Here is an 18,083-nt window from a genome sequence, read left to right as displayed (position 1 = left end):
TGATTTTGAAAGAGGTACTAATTGTTAACACATATACAAGAAGTAATTTATCCAAATGAATACTGACCCCTTCAAAGTAGCCATCTGTTGTGGGAAAGAATTGCAAATGTATTTCAAACATTCTGCTATTGCTTCAAAGAATCTGATACACTTAGGGATAATATATGGGAAATAACATGCTAGGAACTTTCTCTCTTGCTTGGCTCTGTCTTTGGGAATTACTTTCACAATTGACAGCTCATGTATGTGAATATCATTAATAGTTGCAAATCATTGTCCTTCGAGAGCAAATTATTTTTTCTAGAAATAGCATACATTATTTATAGCTATACATAGTTAATTGAGAGGGAATATCTTTTTGCATCCAAAATAAGATGAGGCAGGAAGGCTGAGACATCAAGGGAAGTTTTAGTCATGTACTGGACAATAGATGCAGATTAGCAGCACCTTGCCTCCTACCAAGGTGAAAACACTCAATCATGTTGTGAGTTCTGGGGTTTAAAGTAAGTCTAATTGCACACAGTTCTTCAGAAACTCTCCCAAGGCAGTACTCTCCCAGTACTTTCTGAAGATTATACTGTTGGGAGTCTAGAAGGAATGCTGGGGTACGGACCCACAAATGTTAGTCGTCCTTATGTCGGCATTGTCACTGTTATCATTATCATCTCTCAGCCAGGGGAATCTGGCTGTAAGTTGTAAGAGCAGTAGATCATTCCTACAATAGATCCAGGTTTCTAGTCCTGGACCAATCCCTCCCTTGCTAAGCAAACTTGGCCAAGTCTTTCCACTTCTCAGAGACTCATTTTCTCCATATAAAAGCTGAGAGTATTCTAGCTCTGATGCACTGTGAGTTTATGGTGTACCCTGAGTGGAGGCATCAGCCCACCTGGGAGTCAGGGCCCTGGGTTAGGCAAATATACAGGAGGACTTTTATCAGGCCAGACTTGCATTTCAAAAAAAGCAGTGGTGGAGGAAATAATGATGTGTGCTGGGGGAGGGAAGAAGCATCTTCATGGAGAGTGATTCTCACTCTTCCTGGCCATCCCTGACACTCCAAGGCCACCAAAGCAATGCCTATTGCCAAGTATGTGTGCGTAAATGAAATTTACCAGCCATCCTTTCTTCCACTTTTCTCTTGATTTCTGGGACAGGTTCTGGCATGTTCAGGATTTAGAGAGAAGGTGAAACTCTGATATGAAACAGAGGGTTTGTTCATGCTAGATTTAATAACTCATGCCCAAGCATGGCTCTGAGAGGCAAGCATTCAAGGCATCTTGTTTTGTATATGGAGTGCACATCAAAGTTTTAAAAAAGTTCAATTTTTTTAGTATAATCTAACAAGTACTTATTGAGCACCTGTTTGCTGTGTAAATGCATTGCCTCCAATCCCCTCAACAATCCTACCAAGTAGGGGCCATTATCCCCACTCTACAGTTGAGAAAATCAGGCTCAAAGAGATGAAGTAACTCTCCCAGGCTCACTGAGCAAGGAAGCAGTGGAATTGAATTTTCAAAGCTTTGGCTTATTCCTCTTCTGTGTTTTCAAAAGTGCAGGTCATGACTCAATAATATGTTGAAAAATTGTCATTGCCAGCTTTTACAAAATGAAATAGAATAAAATAGTATAGAGAATATTGGAGGAAATCATCTTATATAATAAGGGTAAGTATTGCTTTGTGAAAATGTTTTCCACATATATGCACACACATATATACAAGTACATGTTCCCTGACGTCAAATGTGTTTATTGTGGATTGAAGTTTGAGAAATACTGCAGTACTCTGACTGCCTCAGCATAGATAATTAAAGCACTTTGTTCAATTTGGATATTAATAGCTGACATTATTGGACTTTTAACTATTGCCAAGCATTGTGGTAATAGCTTTCATAGGTGACCTTGGAGCTTCTTCACAACAAACAGCAAACTTATTATGATTAGCCCCATTTTAAAGATGAGAAAACTGGGGCTTACAAAGAGGTTAAATACATTGCCCAAGTTTACAGTCACTAGCAGACCTAGGATATAACCCAGTCCTTTGGGACAGCAGAGCCTTGTGTTCCTACCCACTCCTCTCTACTGCCTGAGTGAGCTGCTTTTGTTATGTTGGGAGAGAGGAGTAGCTATTAAAAATATATTCACAGAAATGCTTTGGATCTTACTTTGGAGGAGGTGTGGTAAGGTGGAATATGCTTATCAGATGTACAAAAATGAATTATTCTGTAGCTAAGGTGATGCTTTGATAGGCATGAGTCTGGCCAAACTTAAGTGGCCAGTCAGTGAGATCCTGGCTCTGCCACTTACTGTGTGACCTTGGGAAGGTCACTTAACCTCTCTGTGCCGCTGTTACTCAGTACTTACCTCATAGGTTATTTTGAAGATCAAATGAGGCAATCTTTGCATTGCACAGTGCTGATGTGCAGTAAATAATCACTAAATGTTAAATATTAATATTTCCCAGTTGCCTATATGTTAGGGTCAAAAAATTATGGTGACTGCCCTTACCTGCTTGGAACACTGGAGACTTTAGTTCTACCTGGAGAGACCCGCCTTGTCTCAAGTCCTCAGTAGCTATCTTTTGCCACTGCATAGAATCCATTTCCTCCATGTTAGCCAAACCCTGGCTTAGCTCCAGGGATTCCTCACACCTCTTATAAAGAAGAATGTTCTCTTCTTTACTTATAGATCTTTTTTTATGCCATTTGCTGCTGATGAACTTGGCCTGAGTCTAAGAGAAAGGGATGGGGGCAAAGAGCATTTGCTATAGGAACTACACCAGCAGCAAGATTTTTGTAAACAGCCCAGTCCTCCTGTGCCTCCTTGTCACATGAACTTATGCTGATTGCTTTCATTTTGTTAAGAACCATTACTCCTTTACACACCAACCCCCACCCTCTTCTAATCAAACCCATTTCTATAAGGGAGAAATTCTATATGAATGTGACTTCTTCACAATCAGCTATTGCACTTGAGTCTTTTTCCTTGAGGTTTATGTTTAGAATATCGGGGACCATGTCAATGCCCAGTGGCCTCTAGGAAAAATAAAGATTTCATTTACTTTGACAAATAAGGCTTCTAAGAGAGCAGTTACTCTTTTTTCTTCCCACAACCTCATGATTCTTCCCCAACTCAAAGTCCCTCCTACTGTAAAAATGAGAAACCAGTAGTCCTCTTCATCCAGAAATTCATCATACCAGGAGCTGAGCATCTGAAATCCAAACAGGACATAAGCGTTATGAGGTGATGCTCAGTTCGCTGCATCTCTTGTGCTAGTGATCACGTGGGAGAAGAGCAGGCTGCAGATTCTGGATTCTCTAATTTGGAGATACAGTGGAACAGCAAACATTAGCCATGATCAACCAGGAGGCAACCTATGTCTCCCCGAATATGGCAGCTTGTGCAGTCTCTCTCTGAATCTCAGAGAATTGTAATTGATATTTGCCTAAGAAAAGAATAACAAATTACTGAAAGACAATTACTTGGTATCTTCATACTTCCTTGTTCTTTTCTTTTTTTTTTTTTTAAAAATTTTTTTTTTTTTTTAAGATTTTATTTATTTATTTGACAGAGAGAGACACAGCGAGAGAGGGAACACAAGCAGGGGGAGTGGGAGAGGGAGAAGCAGGCTTCCCGCGGAGCAGAGAGCCCGATGTGGGGCTCGATCCCAGGACGCTGGGATCATGACCTGAGCCGAAGGCAGACGCTTAACGACTGAGCCACCCAGGCGCCCCTTCCTTGTTCTTTTCTAAATAAAGTACCATCTCATTTGATTCTCAAAATGGTCCTGAAAACCAAAGATCTTTTTTGAAGTGTCTTCTCTCAATATCTCCCACTTGAAGACCTTACCCACTTGTGAAGAATATTTCATTACATTAAACAAACAAAAAACAACAACAACAAAAACACCTAAGAGCTAGTGCTCAGCTAGGTTTATTTGTCTGTACTCTCACCTTTATTCATTCATCTATTTGAAAAATAGTTTCTGAGGGCCTCCTTTCTGCCAGGCACTATGCAAATGGCTGGGAATACAGATCAATATGCTACAAACCTTGTTCTCAAGGAGCTCACCTTCTAGCATGATGAACAGCTCAGGATAGCACATGCTACAGTATAAGGGTGAACAAAGTTCTCCGGGAGCAGAGTCCAGGAAATCCAGAAAGAATTCATAAAGGCAAGGAAATTTTAAACAGAATTTGCATATTGCAGGATAAGTAGGAGCTCACCATGTGGAAGTTGAGTAAAGGGCATTCCAGGCAGTAGGAAACACTTAAGCAAAGGCACAGAGATGGGAAAGGACATGTTTGAGAAGGATGAGTACTCACTCCAGCATAGGTGGGCTATAGCATCCTGCAAAGAGCACAGGGGTGGCATAGTGGCAAGGAATGAGGCAGTGAAGTTTCGTTGGGACTATTCAGGAGGGACTTGAATACCTTGCTAAGTAGTCTAGGCATTATTTTGCAGGGAATGAGTCAACAACAGTAATTTTTAAGAAATATAAGATTGTTTCCACAAACCGCCCCAGTCATGCTGCCAAAAGATGAGTTGAAGAGTACGAGTTATATTAACTTCATCAGATCTCTTGGGCTCCTGGGGAACTGGAGTGAAATATATTCCTGAGAAAATTCAGCTCAGTGATTTAATATCAGCAATATATAATGTAATATGATGTGACTGACCAGTGGATAATCTCTAAATATATATATATTAAATATGAATAATAAATAAACATGTGTGAAATGAGTACCCTGTTAATGTTCCTTCTAGCTTAAAAGATTTATGACTAATAACTAGTGAATAAGTGATCTAATTGGTATCTTAACAAACAGTGCTTAATAAGCATTTTCCATTAGAAGAAATAGATTTGCAGCAAAATAATAGTAATAAATAATAGATATAATAAAACAATATCTAAACCTATAATTACTTTTTAAAATTTGACCTATGAAAAATGTCAACAGTATTTTGATAGGGATTTCATTGAATGTGTAGATTGCTCTGGGTAGAATAGATATTTTAACAATACTTATTCTTCCAATCCATGAGCATGGAATGTTCTTCCATTTCTTTGTGTCTTCCTCAATTTCTTTCATAAGTGTTCTGTAGTTTTTAAAGTACAGATCCTTTACCTCTTTGGTTAAGTTTATTCCTAGGTATCTTATGGTTTTTGGTGCAATTGTAAATGGGATCGATTCCTTCATTTTTCTTCTGTCTCATCATTAGTGTATAGAAATGCAACTGAGCTGGAACAAATAATCCTAAAATTTGTATGGAACCAGAAAAGACCCCAAATAGCCAGAGGAATGTTGAAAAAGAAAACCAAAGCTTGTGGCATCACAATGCTGGACTTCAAGCTATAATACAAAGCTGTAATAATCAAGACAGTATGGTACTGGCACAAAAACAGACATATAGATCAATGGAACAGAATAGAGAATCCAGAAATGGACACTCAACTCTATGGTTAACTAATCTTCGACAAAGCAGGAGAAAATATCCAATGGAGAAAGTACAGTCTCTTCAATAAATGGTGCTGGGAAAGTTGGACAGCTACCTGTGGAAGAATGAAACTAGACCATTTTCTTACACCATACACAAAGATAAACTCAAAATGGATGAAAGATCCAAATGTGAGATAGGAATCCATCAAAATCATACAAGAGAACACAGGCAGCAACCTCTTCGACCTTGGCTGCAACAACTTCTTGCTAGACACATCTCCAAAGGCAAGGGAAAGAAAAGCAAAAATGAACTACTGGGACTTCATCAAGATAAAAAGCTTTTGCACAGCAAAGGAAACAGTCAACAAAACTAAAAGGAAACAGTCAACAAAACTAAAAGGGGAGAAGATATTTGCAAATGACATATCAGATAAAGGGCTAGTATCCAAGATCTATAAAGAACTTATCAAACTCAACACCCAAAGAACAAATAATCCAATCAAGAAATGGGCAGAAGACATGAACAGACATTTCTCCAAAGAAGACATACAAATGGCCAACAGACATATGAAAAAAATGCTCCACACCACTTGGCATCACGGAAATACAAATCAAAACCACAATGAGATACCACCTCACACCAGTCAGAATGGCTAAAATTAATGACAGGAAACAACAAATATTGGTGAGGATGCAGAGAAAGGGGAACCTTCTTACACTCTTGGTGGGAATGCAAGCTGGGAGAGCCACTCTGGAAAACAGTATGGAGGTTCTTCAAGAAATTAAAAATAGAGGCGTTATTTGCAACTAATGAATCATTGAACACTACATCAAAAACTAATGATGTACTATATGTTGGCTAATTGAACATAATAATAATAAAAAAAATCTTAAAAAAAAGCTTAAAAAAAAATAGAGCTACCCTATGACCCAGCAATTGCACTACTAGGTATTTACTCAAAGGATACAAATGTAGTGATCCGAAGGGACACCTGCACCCCAATATTTATAGCAGCAATGTCTACAATAGCCAAACTGTGGAAAGAGCTGAGATGTCCATCAACAGATGAATGGTTAAAGATGTGGTGTATATATACAATGGAATATTACTCAGCCGTCAGAAAGGATGAATACTTAACATTTACATTGACATGGATGGGACTAGAGGGTATTGGGTTAAGCGAAATATGTCAATCAGAGAAAGACAATTATATGATTTCACTCATATGTTGAATATAAGAAACAGTGCAGAGGATCATAGGGGAAGGGAGAGAAAACTGAATAGGAAGTCATTAGAGAGGGAGAAAAACCATGAGAGACTCTTAACTATAGGAAACAAACTAAGGGTTGCTGGAGGGGGGGAGGGGGGGATGGGGTAATTGTGTGATGGGCATTAAGGAGGGCACGTGATGTGATGAGTACTGGGTGTTATATGCAACTGATGAATTATTGAACACTACATCTGAAACTAATGATGTACTATATGTTGGCTAATTGAATCCAAGTAAAAAATAAATAAAATTTGTCCTACTATTTTTTTAAAGATTTTATTTATTTGACAGAGAGAGACACAGCCAGAGAGGGAACACAAGTGAGGGAGAGGGAGAAGCAGGCTTCCCGCTGAGCAGGGAGGCCAATGTAGGGCTTGATCCCAGGACCCTGGGATCATGACCTGAGCCGAAGGCAGATGCTTAATGACTGAGCCACCCAGACACCCCTGACCTACTATTTTTAATATATATGTATTTTTTCTATAATTGTTTTTTTATTATGTTATGTTAGTCACCATACAGTACATCATTAGTTTTTGATGTAGTGTTCCATGATTCATTATTTGCGTATAACACCCAGCACTCATTACAACACGTGCCCTCCTTAATACCCATCACTGGGCTACCACATCCCCCCACCCCCCTCCCATCTGAAACCCTCAGATTGTTTCCTGGAGTCCATAGTCTCTCATGGTTCGTCTCCCTGTCTGATTTCCCCCACTTCGGTTTTCCCTTCCTTCCCCCAATGTCCTCTGTGCTATTCTTTATGTTGAGAAAGGGGAACCCTCTTACACTGCTGGTGGGAATGCAAGTTGGTATAGCCACTTTGGAAAACAGTATGGGGGTTCATCAAAAAGTTAAAAATAGAGTTACCCTATGACCCAGCAATTGCTCTACTGGGTATTTACCCCAAAGATACAGGAGTAGTGAAAAGAAGGGGCACATGAACCCCAATGTTCATAGCAGCAATGTCCACAATAGCCAAACTGGAAGGAGCCAAGATGCCCTTCAACAGATGAATGGATAAAGAAGATGTGGTTCATTTATACAATGGAATATTACTCAGCCATTAGAAAGGATGAATACCCACCATTTGCATCGACATGGAACTGGAGGTAATTATGCTAAGTGAAATAAGTAGAGCAGAGAAAGACAACTATCATATGGTTTCACTCTATAATTGTTTTCCATTAAAATGTATTAGGGTTTCCTTCAGAATTCAGTTTGTCCATCACTTGGTAAACTCTCCTGTCCCATCCTGAGAGCAGTGCATAAAAGGCCAGATAGTAAATAGTTTCCAGTGTCTGTGGAACTCCTTACTCCTGCCATCTTCAGTACCTTCTCTCAATCCTCCCCTCTTTGGTTAGAACCCAAGGCAATTTTTAAGCTGATGCTCTGTCTTCCAGGTTCACACCTACTTCTCTCTACCCATTTCCTTTTACAGTACAGTATTCTTAGTGTATCCATAAACTTATTAAATCCACAAATACAATGACAAAATATGATTTTGTCCCAATTCTCATTTTATATATGAGGCAAAGAGACCTAGGGAAATTCAAGAATTTAGACTTTGGGTTTGTTCAAGACCACATAGCCCAACAGTGACACAGCCAGAACTTTAAAAACTTTTTCCCCTACTGCTCATAGACTGTTTTCACATTGGTGAGTTGGAAGTTAGGAAATGGACATATCAGTGGGCATGCTATAGGCAATTCACAAAGGTTGATTGGATAATTGGAGGATGATTGAAGAGATGGATGAAAATCAGAGTTCTCACAGAATCTAGTTGTCTCCAAACAGAAAAGATAGCCCTGGGCAAGGCCAAAAGAGGGACCACTGCTAACTGGGATTGATTAGTTCAATAGATATCTATTGAGCATGAATGTCTATCAGCACTATCAAGCACTGAATACTATACCCTAAGGTAGTGTTCTAAATGCTGGGGAGACAGTACTGACAAAACAGATGAAAATCCCAGCCCTCATAGGGAGAAATAAGCAAAATAAGTTAAACATATATACATATTATGCATCTATCTGAAAAATAATACAAGTATATGTGTATATAATAGATGTATATTGTATGCACATATGCATACATGTACATTGTAAGGATTATACATGTATTATACACACACTCACACAGACTGTACGTATGTATGTACATATGTATGTAAGAATGGATGGTTGGATCTGAATAATGATAAATGCTAAGTAGAAAAATAAAGTGGGGATGGGATGAAATTTTCTATGAAGTGGCTAAGGAAGGCCTCACTGAGATGACTTGAGCAAACAGCTGAAGGAGTGGGGGGCACAGCTGTGTGAGCATCTGCACTTTATACACAGTTGGAGCACTGCCACTGAGTAGGCAGTATGCCTAGCATGGCTGGAGTGATGTGCCCAGAGGCAGTGGAAGATGAAGCCAAAGAGGGGAGGTAGAGGAGAAATTATGTAGGCCTTGTCAGTTTTGGCAAGGACTTTGTATTTTACTGAAGACAGAAGGCCATCTGTTTTCAAGGTCCCCACTCACTTCCTTTTACTTATTTTCAGTTAAATTATGCAATTTATGTTTTTGCAGAATCACCATGGCCAGTGTGGAAATGAACCTGCTTGTCATCTCCAAGGACAAATCCACAGGCATCATTTAGGAGGCCACTGCAGTAATCCAGGTGGCACTGAATGGGTCTTGGACAAGAGTGGTTGTAACAGGGAAGGGGAGGCATGCCAGATTCTGGATATATTTTTAAGGTTGAGCCAACAGGATTCACCAATAGACTATACATGGGTGTGAGACAGAAAGGCAAGTCATGGATGATATCAAGATTTTTAACCTGAGAAACTGTGATAGGCTAGTCTTACCTATATACAAATACCATCAATATCTTTGCTGAAGACCAAGGTCCAGGCAGGGGGCTTTGCTGTGTGTATCTGCTGATCCCAAAAGCACAGCCCCAGTCTAAGCCTCTAGCTCCAAATATCTCCACAAAGAAAAGCGGGGCCTCTGGCCTTCCACTAAAGAACTGTGCAAAGGAGAGCTATGGCTGTGCATCCACTGGACTGATCTATTCAATGTGTAACTGTTGATAACTAAGATGTACTGGAGATTGTACTGTTATTAGAGCCAAGACCTCCTGGGTTCTGATTCTGGTTTCTCCATTAGCCTGCTGTGTGCCTTTGGGGCTAATCCACTTACCCTCTAGGAGTCTCATTCACCTCAATTGTACAACAGTGGCAGTAGTACTACCCTGTCCGTCTCTGAGGTACTAAGAAGCCTAAAAGAGGTAATATGTTTACACATGCTTTATAAGGCAAATACATCTTAATGCACTAAATAAGTTGTTTATATCCACCTGCCCTTCCAGATCTACTCTCTATCCTTCTTCACTCTGCTTGTGCCTTGGGAAATTAACCTGTATGGACCACATCAACAGGCTCCCTTGACCTCACGTTGTATTGATCTAGTTAGGAGTCCTAGCAGGAGATGGGAAAGCAGGAGGAGAGTGAGCTTGGGATTAGCTATTCCCCTTGATCCCTTCTGGCCAGATCACAGAGGACTGGCTATACACTTCTACTGACAGTTACAGTTCCTGCCAAGTGTCCCACCCTATGCACCTCTTTCTCTCCTGATTCTGGTAATTACTCCCTCTCCTCAATTCTTCAGGCCTCGGAGGGAGAGAAGTGACCCACCCTTACTGGCCCTGAGGTATTGCACTATCTCCTGTGGTTTCCCTACCCTCATGCCCTTTCCTTTGTAAGCAGTCCCTTGTATCAGGCTTTCATCTGCTACCCAACTCGATTCTGCCATTTGTTTTCTGCCAAGATCTTGACCCTACAATATTCAGGCTATGGACCTCATCTCCTGTGAGTCTTCAGGACAGTTGCATAGTTTTTATCTAATGTTTTGGGATAAGAATAAACTCCTACCAATTGGCCATTTCCTTAATGGTTAGTCTAGTTTACCCTGCATTTCAATACATAATGTTTGGAATGGAATTCTTAGAACTTCCCTCAGTAGAACACTCTGAGGTTCCTGGTTTTGGGAGATTCCATATAAGGGGAAATTAAAGAAGAAATAAAATTGGATGTTGACCACTCGCCCACTTCCATTCTACTTTGGATTTTGGCTGTTTCTTGGAAATTTGTATAGCTTTTTCCTAAGAGATCAACCAAGTCTTCAATATGTGAAGAATTATGTAGGTAATTATATCATTAACTTAACCAGTCTAGATGACCATATAAGATTTTTGGTCAGTCTTGACCTAATCTTCCAGATACTAACCCACTTCTGTGAGGCATGGCCTACCTTGCAGATCTCCCTCTGGGCTCTGGGAATCCAGGGGTTTATATCCCCAGAAGGCAGCATCTCCTTCAGGCCTTCAATGGTTTGCAATTTAAGCGGTAGGCATGGACCAATCTGTTCATTCAGGTAGAGCTCACAAATTCGGTTGCCCAGCATGTGCCGAAAGGTGGCATTCCCAGTCTTCCTGTTACTCATCAGGACACTGAGAAAATGGTGCAGGTCCTGCCAGAGGTCCAAGAGTTGGATCTCCACTTTCAAATTCTGCTTTTTCAGGTGGTCCCGGAAGGGACTCCCTGCACAGGCATCAGCACACAAGGCCCAGTGGGTGTATCCTAAGGAGATGCTTTGCTTGATGGCCTTCTTGACTGTCATCTGGCCGGAGTGATTGATGATGGGGGTGACAGTCCTCAGGTGTGTAGAGAACGTTGTCTCAAAGAGGCCCTCCATGTGGAGGTGGCTCTTGGCTTTCTTCTTCATGTTGGACTTCCTGGCACAGAAAATATCCTTTTCCAGGGAACTGATTATTCTCTCTTTTGAAGAAGTCACTTTTGGGGAAGACATTTGCATATATTTGTATTTGTATGTGTCCTTCTCTGGAGAACACAACTCCTGGCAGGGCATAATGTTGGTGTCTGGCTTGGTATCCACTTCCAGAGTAGAGCCATGGTCTATCAATTGCCACATCCTCCTCTTGGTCTTCCTGCTCGAGTACTGCTTCTGGGGGTGGTGGCACTTCTTGATGCTCATGTTTAGAGGGAGTCCTCCTATGTGAGTACAGCAAATGGTGCACAGGCGAGTCTCATATTCCTGCATCAGACCTTGGCATGATTCCTCCTTGGCCATAACTGTCCTGGCATGGGTGTAAAAGTTGGGGAGCCAATAGCTCTGAATTTTGAACAGAGCCACTTTCTGCATGTGGCTCAGGATCTCCCTCCTGGTGGTTGACTGGTTGGGATGCCAGATGGAGAGGTTCAGGAGGGACTCTGGAAAGAAAAGAGACATGAAAGATGAAAATGATGTAGTGATGATGATGATAATGATGTTGGGAGTGTTTTTTTGAATTTTTCCAAATGTCATTGTGTATAGCATTTCATTTGTTCTTCCTGCAACCCTGGGGTGTGGACAGGACAAATATATAATAAACACATTTTTAGGGTTTTCTCAGGGAACGGTGACCCCTTTCTCTGATTACCTTCCTTCTTCCCCATAGAAATAAGCCAGTTTATGGGATTCCTTGAATTATTTTTTTAGACAACTGGATGTTATTGTAGAGAAAAGCAAAAGGCACAAGGAAATATGTTTAAGAATGGGATTTCTGAGTCAGATCTGCCTGTAGGAAGGGGTTTAGATTGGATAATTTGAAGGAGTCATTACTAGCCCTGATTTTAATGTCATAAATTCTCAATCATCTCTATGAATAGAGGAATGTGACTAATCCCAAACAGCAAATATTCTGGAAGACATTTATATTTGGGTTAGGAATGTCTCTTTACTTAATTAATAAATAAATAACTAAACAAACAAACAAATAAGAAATAAATAAATTTAGATGAATCTGATATTCTAGAGAAGAGGCTGGCAAACCTGTAAAAAGCCAAATAGTGAATATATTAGCCTTTGAGAGCCATATGCAGGCTCTGCTGCACAGTCGTCTTCCTTAACCCTTGAAAAATATAAATACTTGCTTAGCTCATAGGCTACATGAACTGTGTTTGGCCTGTGAGCTGTAGTTTGCTCTAGGGAATCTCAGTTTAAAAAAAGACAAGCCATGCAATCTCAGAAGATGCAGGAGCTGTTTAGTTACCCTGTCCCAATTCCTCCTCACTCCTTTCAGCCAACCTTTACTGGTGAGTAATATCTCAGGAAGAAGTTTAAGGATAACTGGTCTCTTGCAACACTTCCCTGTTAAGGGTTCCCAGTGGCATCCCTGATACATAGAAAATGGAGAGGGTAGCAGTCTGCAAAATGAGAGACTGAGTGTTATCAGACGCTGAATTGATTTCTTTGTTACATCCCCCAGTAATTTCAGTTCAGATATGCTTTATAATTCTTACTGATGTTCATGTTGCAGAGAGTTACCACTCTTGAGCCCTCCTGTAGATGGGTAGCCTTCAGCACAAGGAGGAGGGACAGATAGTGGTCTCTCATTTCCAGGTCCATCTCATCTATGCTCAAGATCTTCTCAGCAAGGATCCAGAAATCCACCAGCTCTTCACCTACAGATTAGAAAGGGTAAGCACAGAGCTACCTTGCCCTTTCAGTGGTTGCATCTGGGTGTAGCAGCTGATACCACTCCCCACCATCAGCCTGCTCTGTTGCATCCAATATCACCATTAGTCACTTCTTTAGGTTAAGCCATCGTCTCTAGTAATGCCATTATGTAGGGGCAGATGGAGGCATGCGGAAAAGGGACTTAACGGATAGGGATCTTTGTGACTTCTGTTGTTGTGAGAAAAACTGTCACTTTAGGGAAAACTGCTAGACTCTGAGGATGGATCATGAGACATTTGAGTTTTATCCAAAAAAATGAAGATGAGAAGAAAAAAGAACTTTTGCTATATCACGGACTAGGAACAGCCAGAAGAAGAATAATGGAGCCCAAAGGTGCAAAAGACTACATTCCCTGTTTCACAACTTTGCCAGGGCTGCAGTCTGAGTGACAAACTAAAAGAGAGTCTGTCTAGCTCTTCCCTGTCTGCTCCCTGGAAATACAGGATTTTACCCTTAAACTAGAGCTTGTGCTTAGATGAAACTTAACGTTGCTGAACTGGAGTGTCAGCTAGTGCTGGCTGCTGACCTCCCACACTCATCAACCACTGGACCCAACAGAACAGAAAGCACTGCATCCCAACACTTGTGCTGTAGGGATTTGTTTATTTACTTGTTCCTTGTCTGTTTCCCCACCATTGTGGCAGCTTTATTAAGTGGGGATTTATGGCTCTTGTTCAGTGCTCAACAAACACTGTTAAATGAATGGATGGATGGATGAATAAAAGAAAGGCACTCTGATTGCTTTTGCCCTAATCTACACTGTGGACCCATTTTCAAAGACTTTTACCCAAACAAAAATATAAAACATTATATTTCCCATATACATACATTACTGTCAATAAGTGCTCTGGGGCATCCTGGAAGCTGTTAAGAACTTGCAAAGGCTCCAGAAACAACTCCAAGAACCTACCTGTACTGCTGTTGAGGTAGGTACAGAACCGCCACATCCCTCTGACCCCACCAATGCACTTATGGAGTAGCCACTGGTCTGCTTTTCTCCATCTCATCATCTTGGCTGCCAGGAAAAGTCCATGCAGGGAGGGAGAGAGAGAGAGAGAGAGAGAATGAGCTCTTTCCCCAGCACCTCTCTCAGCCTTTCATAGCTAGACCCCCATTCAGTCAGAGTTAGTGAGGAAAAATAGTGGCCAGTTAGATGAGCCGGTTATGAGTATGTGGTACTTTTGAAGGTAGAAAACAGACCCTCTTGGGCACCTGGGTGGTTCAGTCGTTAAGCGTCTGCCTTCGGCTCAGGTCATGGTCCCAGGGTCCTGGGATCGAGCCCCACATCGGGCTCTCTGCTCCACGGGAGGCCTGCTTCTCCCTCCCCCCACTCCCCCTGCTTGTGTTCCCTCTCTCTTGCTGTGTCTCTGTCAAATAAATAAATAAAATCTTAAAAAAAAAAAAAGAAAACAGACCCTCTAGTAACATGCATAATACGAGGGACCCACAAACACAGTACAACCCACAGATTAAAAACACCCTTTGACCAAGACCTCTTGCCTTCTGTAATCCCCACCTGACAGTGATTTTGCCAATCCAATATATATATTGAAGGAAGGAGATGAGTATATTGGGTGTTTTATTACATTTTACTCAATGGTATCTCCTGAATCTTGACTTTCCCCAGGGTGGAGCTGAGAGTCAAATGATCAATTCAGCCCTAGATGGAAATGTTATTAATTCATTCTTTCAACAAATATTTATTACATGTCTACTACTTAGTACCATTCTAGGTGTTTGGGATACATCAGCAAAGAGAAAATCCCTGCCCTCAAGGAACTTACATTCTGGTGAAAGAGACAGATAATAAACAATAAGCATAATAAATACATTATCTGGTAAGGTTGAACGTTATAAGCACTACAGGAAAAAATGAAAAAGTAAGAGAGGGTAAAGGGGGGTGAGAGTGCTAGGGCAAGAGTTGGATGAGTGGACATTAGGGTCATCAGGGTAGCCTCCACCGAGGAAGTGAGATTTGCACAGAGATCTGAAGAGGTGAGAGAGGGAGCCAATGTGGATATATGAAGAAAGAGCATTCCAGGCAGAGTGAACAGTCAGTACAAAGCCTTGAAGTGAGAATGTGTACAGCATGTTTGAGGAACTGCAAGCAGGTCAAGTATAACTGAAATGGAGTAAGCAAGGTGGGGGGAGTAGGAGCAGATGAGGTCTTAAAAGTAATGGAACCACATCTCTAGGACCGTGAAGGCCATTGTAGGGGCATTGGATTTTACACTGAGACAGGAGCCATTGGTGGGGGTATGGAGCAGTGAGCAGAGGAGTGACATGATCTGAATTAAGTTTTAAAAGGCTCTCTCTGGCTGCTGTGAGCAGAAGAACAAGAGAAGAAGCAAGGAGATTAATTAAGAGATGATTTCAGTTGCTAGGTGAGAAACGATGGTGGCTTAGACCAGGTTGGAGCAATGATGGTGGTGAGCTATGTTGATTCTGGATATATTTTAGGCAATTTTGCCATTTTGTGTATCCACCAGTAATTCTCTCATTTCTGGCTGCAGTGAGACAACTAATACACATAACCTATCTGATTCCTGCTTATTGCTCTAGGTACCAATTTTTCAGCCTAAGATTTCACTTACTGCTGTAGTACAAGCTGAGACACCCTCACATCTAAGGCTACAAAGGTGGCCAGTATTTGTACCTTACTATAGAACTAACAGGGACAGGATTATTATGAAGCCTAGTTTCCCACATTTCTCCACACACACACTCTCATGCTTACCTCCTTCTGGGGAGTTAATGAAACTGATGAGCTCCTGACAGAGAATGTAATGGAAACACAAGTTGGTTTTACAGAAGAAAGGTAACCGGTATTTTTCCAACCAGGTCAATAATCCTTTGTACTTTGCCATCTAGAGTCCAAACAAAATGGGAACAGAAAAGAGAAATGGAACTGAACTGCTAAGAAATGCAGCTTAGCAAGGGGCAATAAATAACTTCATACTTGCAGTATCTGGCCCACAGCAGAGGTATGTTGATTAAAAATAGTATCTAAGGGGAGTGAAGACTTGAGCTGAGGCTCTCAAAGGAGTGAATGAATTGGTAGGAAAGAAAAGCCTTGGTCTTTTATCCAAAAATTTTCCTTATTCCTGAGTGAAGTTGTTTAAGAAAAGATCTAAGTCTTGCTGTGTAGAAGAGAAGCAGAAGAGATTTTGATCTGTGGCGTCAAGTCGTAACTCTATTCAACTTGCTTCTTTGTAAGCACACTTAAAATTTCTCACAAGTTCCTAACCCATATCAAATGCATAACGTACAAAAAGACACAAAGACTCACACTTAACATCATTTAGAGTACAGGTTGGATCCCTGAGGGATTGAGCCACCAGAGAAGGAAGAAGAATATAATTTTTCTTTTTGCTTGTACCTCTCACTTCTCTTCATCCATTTTTTTCATCCCCCCATCCACTTCCTAACTGGCAACCACCAGTTTGTTCTCTGTATTACAGGTCTGTTTCTGCTTTTATTTGTTCATTTGTTTTGTTTTTTTAGATTCCACATATAAGTGAAATCATACAGTATTTGTTTTTCTTTTATTTATTTCATTTAGCATAATACCCACTTAGTCCCATCCATGTTGTCACAAATGGCAAGATCTCATTCTTTTTTATGGCCGAGTAATATTCTATTGAATATATATCCCAAATCTTCTTTATCTATTCATCTATCGATGGACACTTAGGGTGCTTTCATATTTTGGATATTGTAAATAATGTATAAACATGGGTGTGCATACATATTTTCAAATTAGTATTTTCATTTTCTTTGGGTAAATACCCAGTAGTGGAATTATTGGATTTTATGGCAGTTCTATTTTTAATTTTTTGATGAATCTCCATACTGTTTTCCACAGTGGTTGCACCAACTTACATTCTCACCAACAGTGAATGAGGGCTCCCTTTTTTCCACATCCTCACCAACACTTGTTATTTCTTGTCATTCTGACAGGTATAAGGTGGTATCTCATTGTGGTTTTGATTTACATTTTCTTGATGATTCATGATATTGAACATCTTTTCATGTGTACGTTGGTGATCTGTACATCTTTTTTTGTAAGATTGTATTTATTTATTTATTTATTTTAATGAGTGAGAGAGAGCACAAGATGGGGGAGGGGCAGAGGGAGAGAGACAGGCAGACAATCTCAAGCAGACTCTACACTGAGTGCAGAGCCTTACACGGGGCTTGATCTCATGATCCTGAGATCATGACTTGTGCCGAAATCATAAGTCCAATGCTTAACTGACTAAACCACCCAGGCATCCCCATCTGTACATCATTTTTGGAAAAAATGTCTACACAGGTCTTTTGCCCATTTTTAATTGGATTTATTTTTGGTGTTGAGTTGTATAGTTCTTTATATTTTTTGGATATTAACCCTTTCTTATATATATCACTTGCAAATATCTTCTTTTTTCACTAGGTTGCCTTTTTGTTTTCCTGATGGTTTCCTTTGCTGTGCAAAAGGTGTTTATTTTGGTGTAGTCTCAATAGTTTATTTTTGCTTTTGTTTCTCTTGCCTGAGGAGACATATCCACAAATACTTTGCTAAGGCTGATGTCAAAGAGATTACTGCCTATGCTTTCTTTCAGGATTTTTATGGTTTCAGGTCTCACATTTAGGTCTTTAATCCATTTGGAGTTGATTTTTGTGTATGGTATAAGAAAGTGGTTTCATTCATTTGCATGTAGCTGTCCAGTTTTTTCAGCATTACTTATTGAAGAGACTATCTTCCCCCCCATTATATTTTCTTCCCTCCTTTGTCATAGGTTAATTGACCAGATAAGTGTGGGTA

General features: G+C 40.5%; 1 protein-coding gene across 1 annotated transcript in view; it reads right to left on the bottom strand.

Annotated features, from left to right (window-relative positions):
* RGSL1 (regulator of G protein signaling like 1) overlaps positions 1–18,083 on the bottom strand; it is a 90,157-nt gene that overhangs the window by 56,037 nt on the left and 16,037 nt on the right. The window contains exons 4-8 of the mRNA XM_032393004.1: positions 16,014–16,143; positions 13,060–13,221; positions 11,009–11,988; positions 3,143–3,205; positions 2,503–2,725 (exon numbers count right to left, since the gene is read on the bottom strand). Coding sequence (XP_032248895.1) covers positions 2,503–2,725; positions 3,143–3,205; positions 11,009–11,988; positions 13,060–13,221; positions 16,014–16,143 — 1,558 coding nt within the window. The remainder of the gene's footprint in view (positions 1–2,502; positions 2,726–3,142; positions 3,206–11,008; positions 11,989–13,059; positions 13,222–16,013; positions 16,144–18,083) is intronic.

The sequence above is a fragment of the Phoca vitulina genome, unplaced genomic scaffold (assembly GCF_004348235.1).
Source record: "Phoca vitulina isolate PV1807 unplaced genomic scaffold, GSC_HSeal_1.0 scaffold71, whole genome shotgun sequence".
In the NCBI taxonomy this organism is placed as follows: domain Eukaryota; kingdom Metazoa; phylum Chordata; class Mammalia; order Carnivora; family Phocidae; genus Phoca; species Phoca vitulina.
This window is presented reverse-complemented; position numbering and strand designations above follow the sequence as displayed.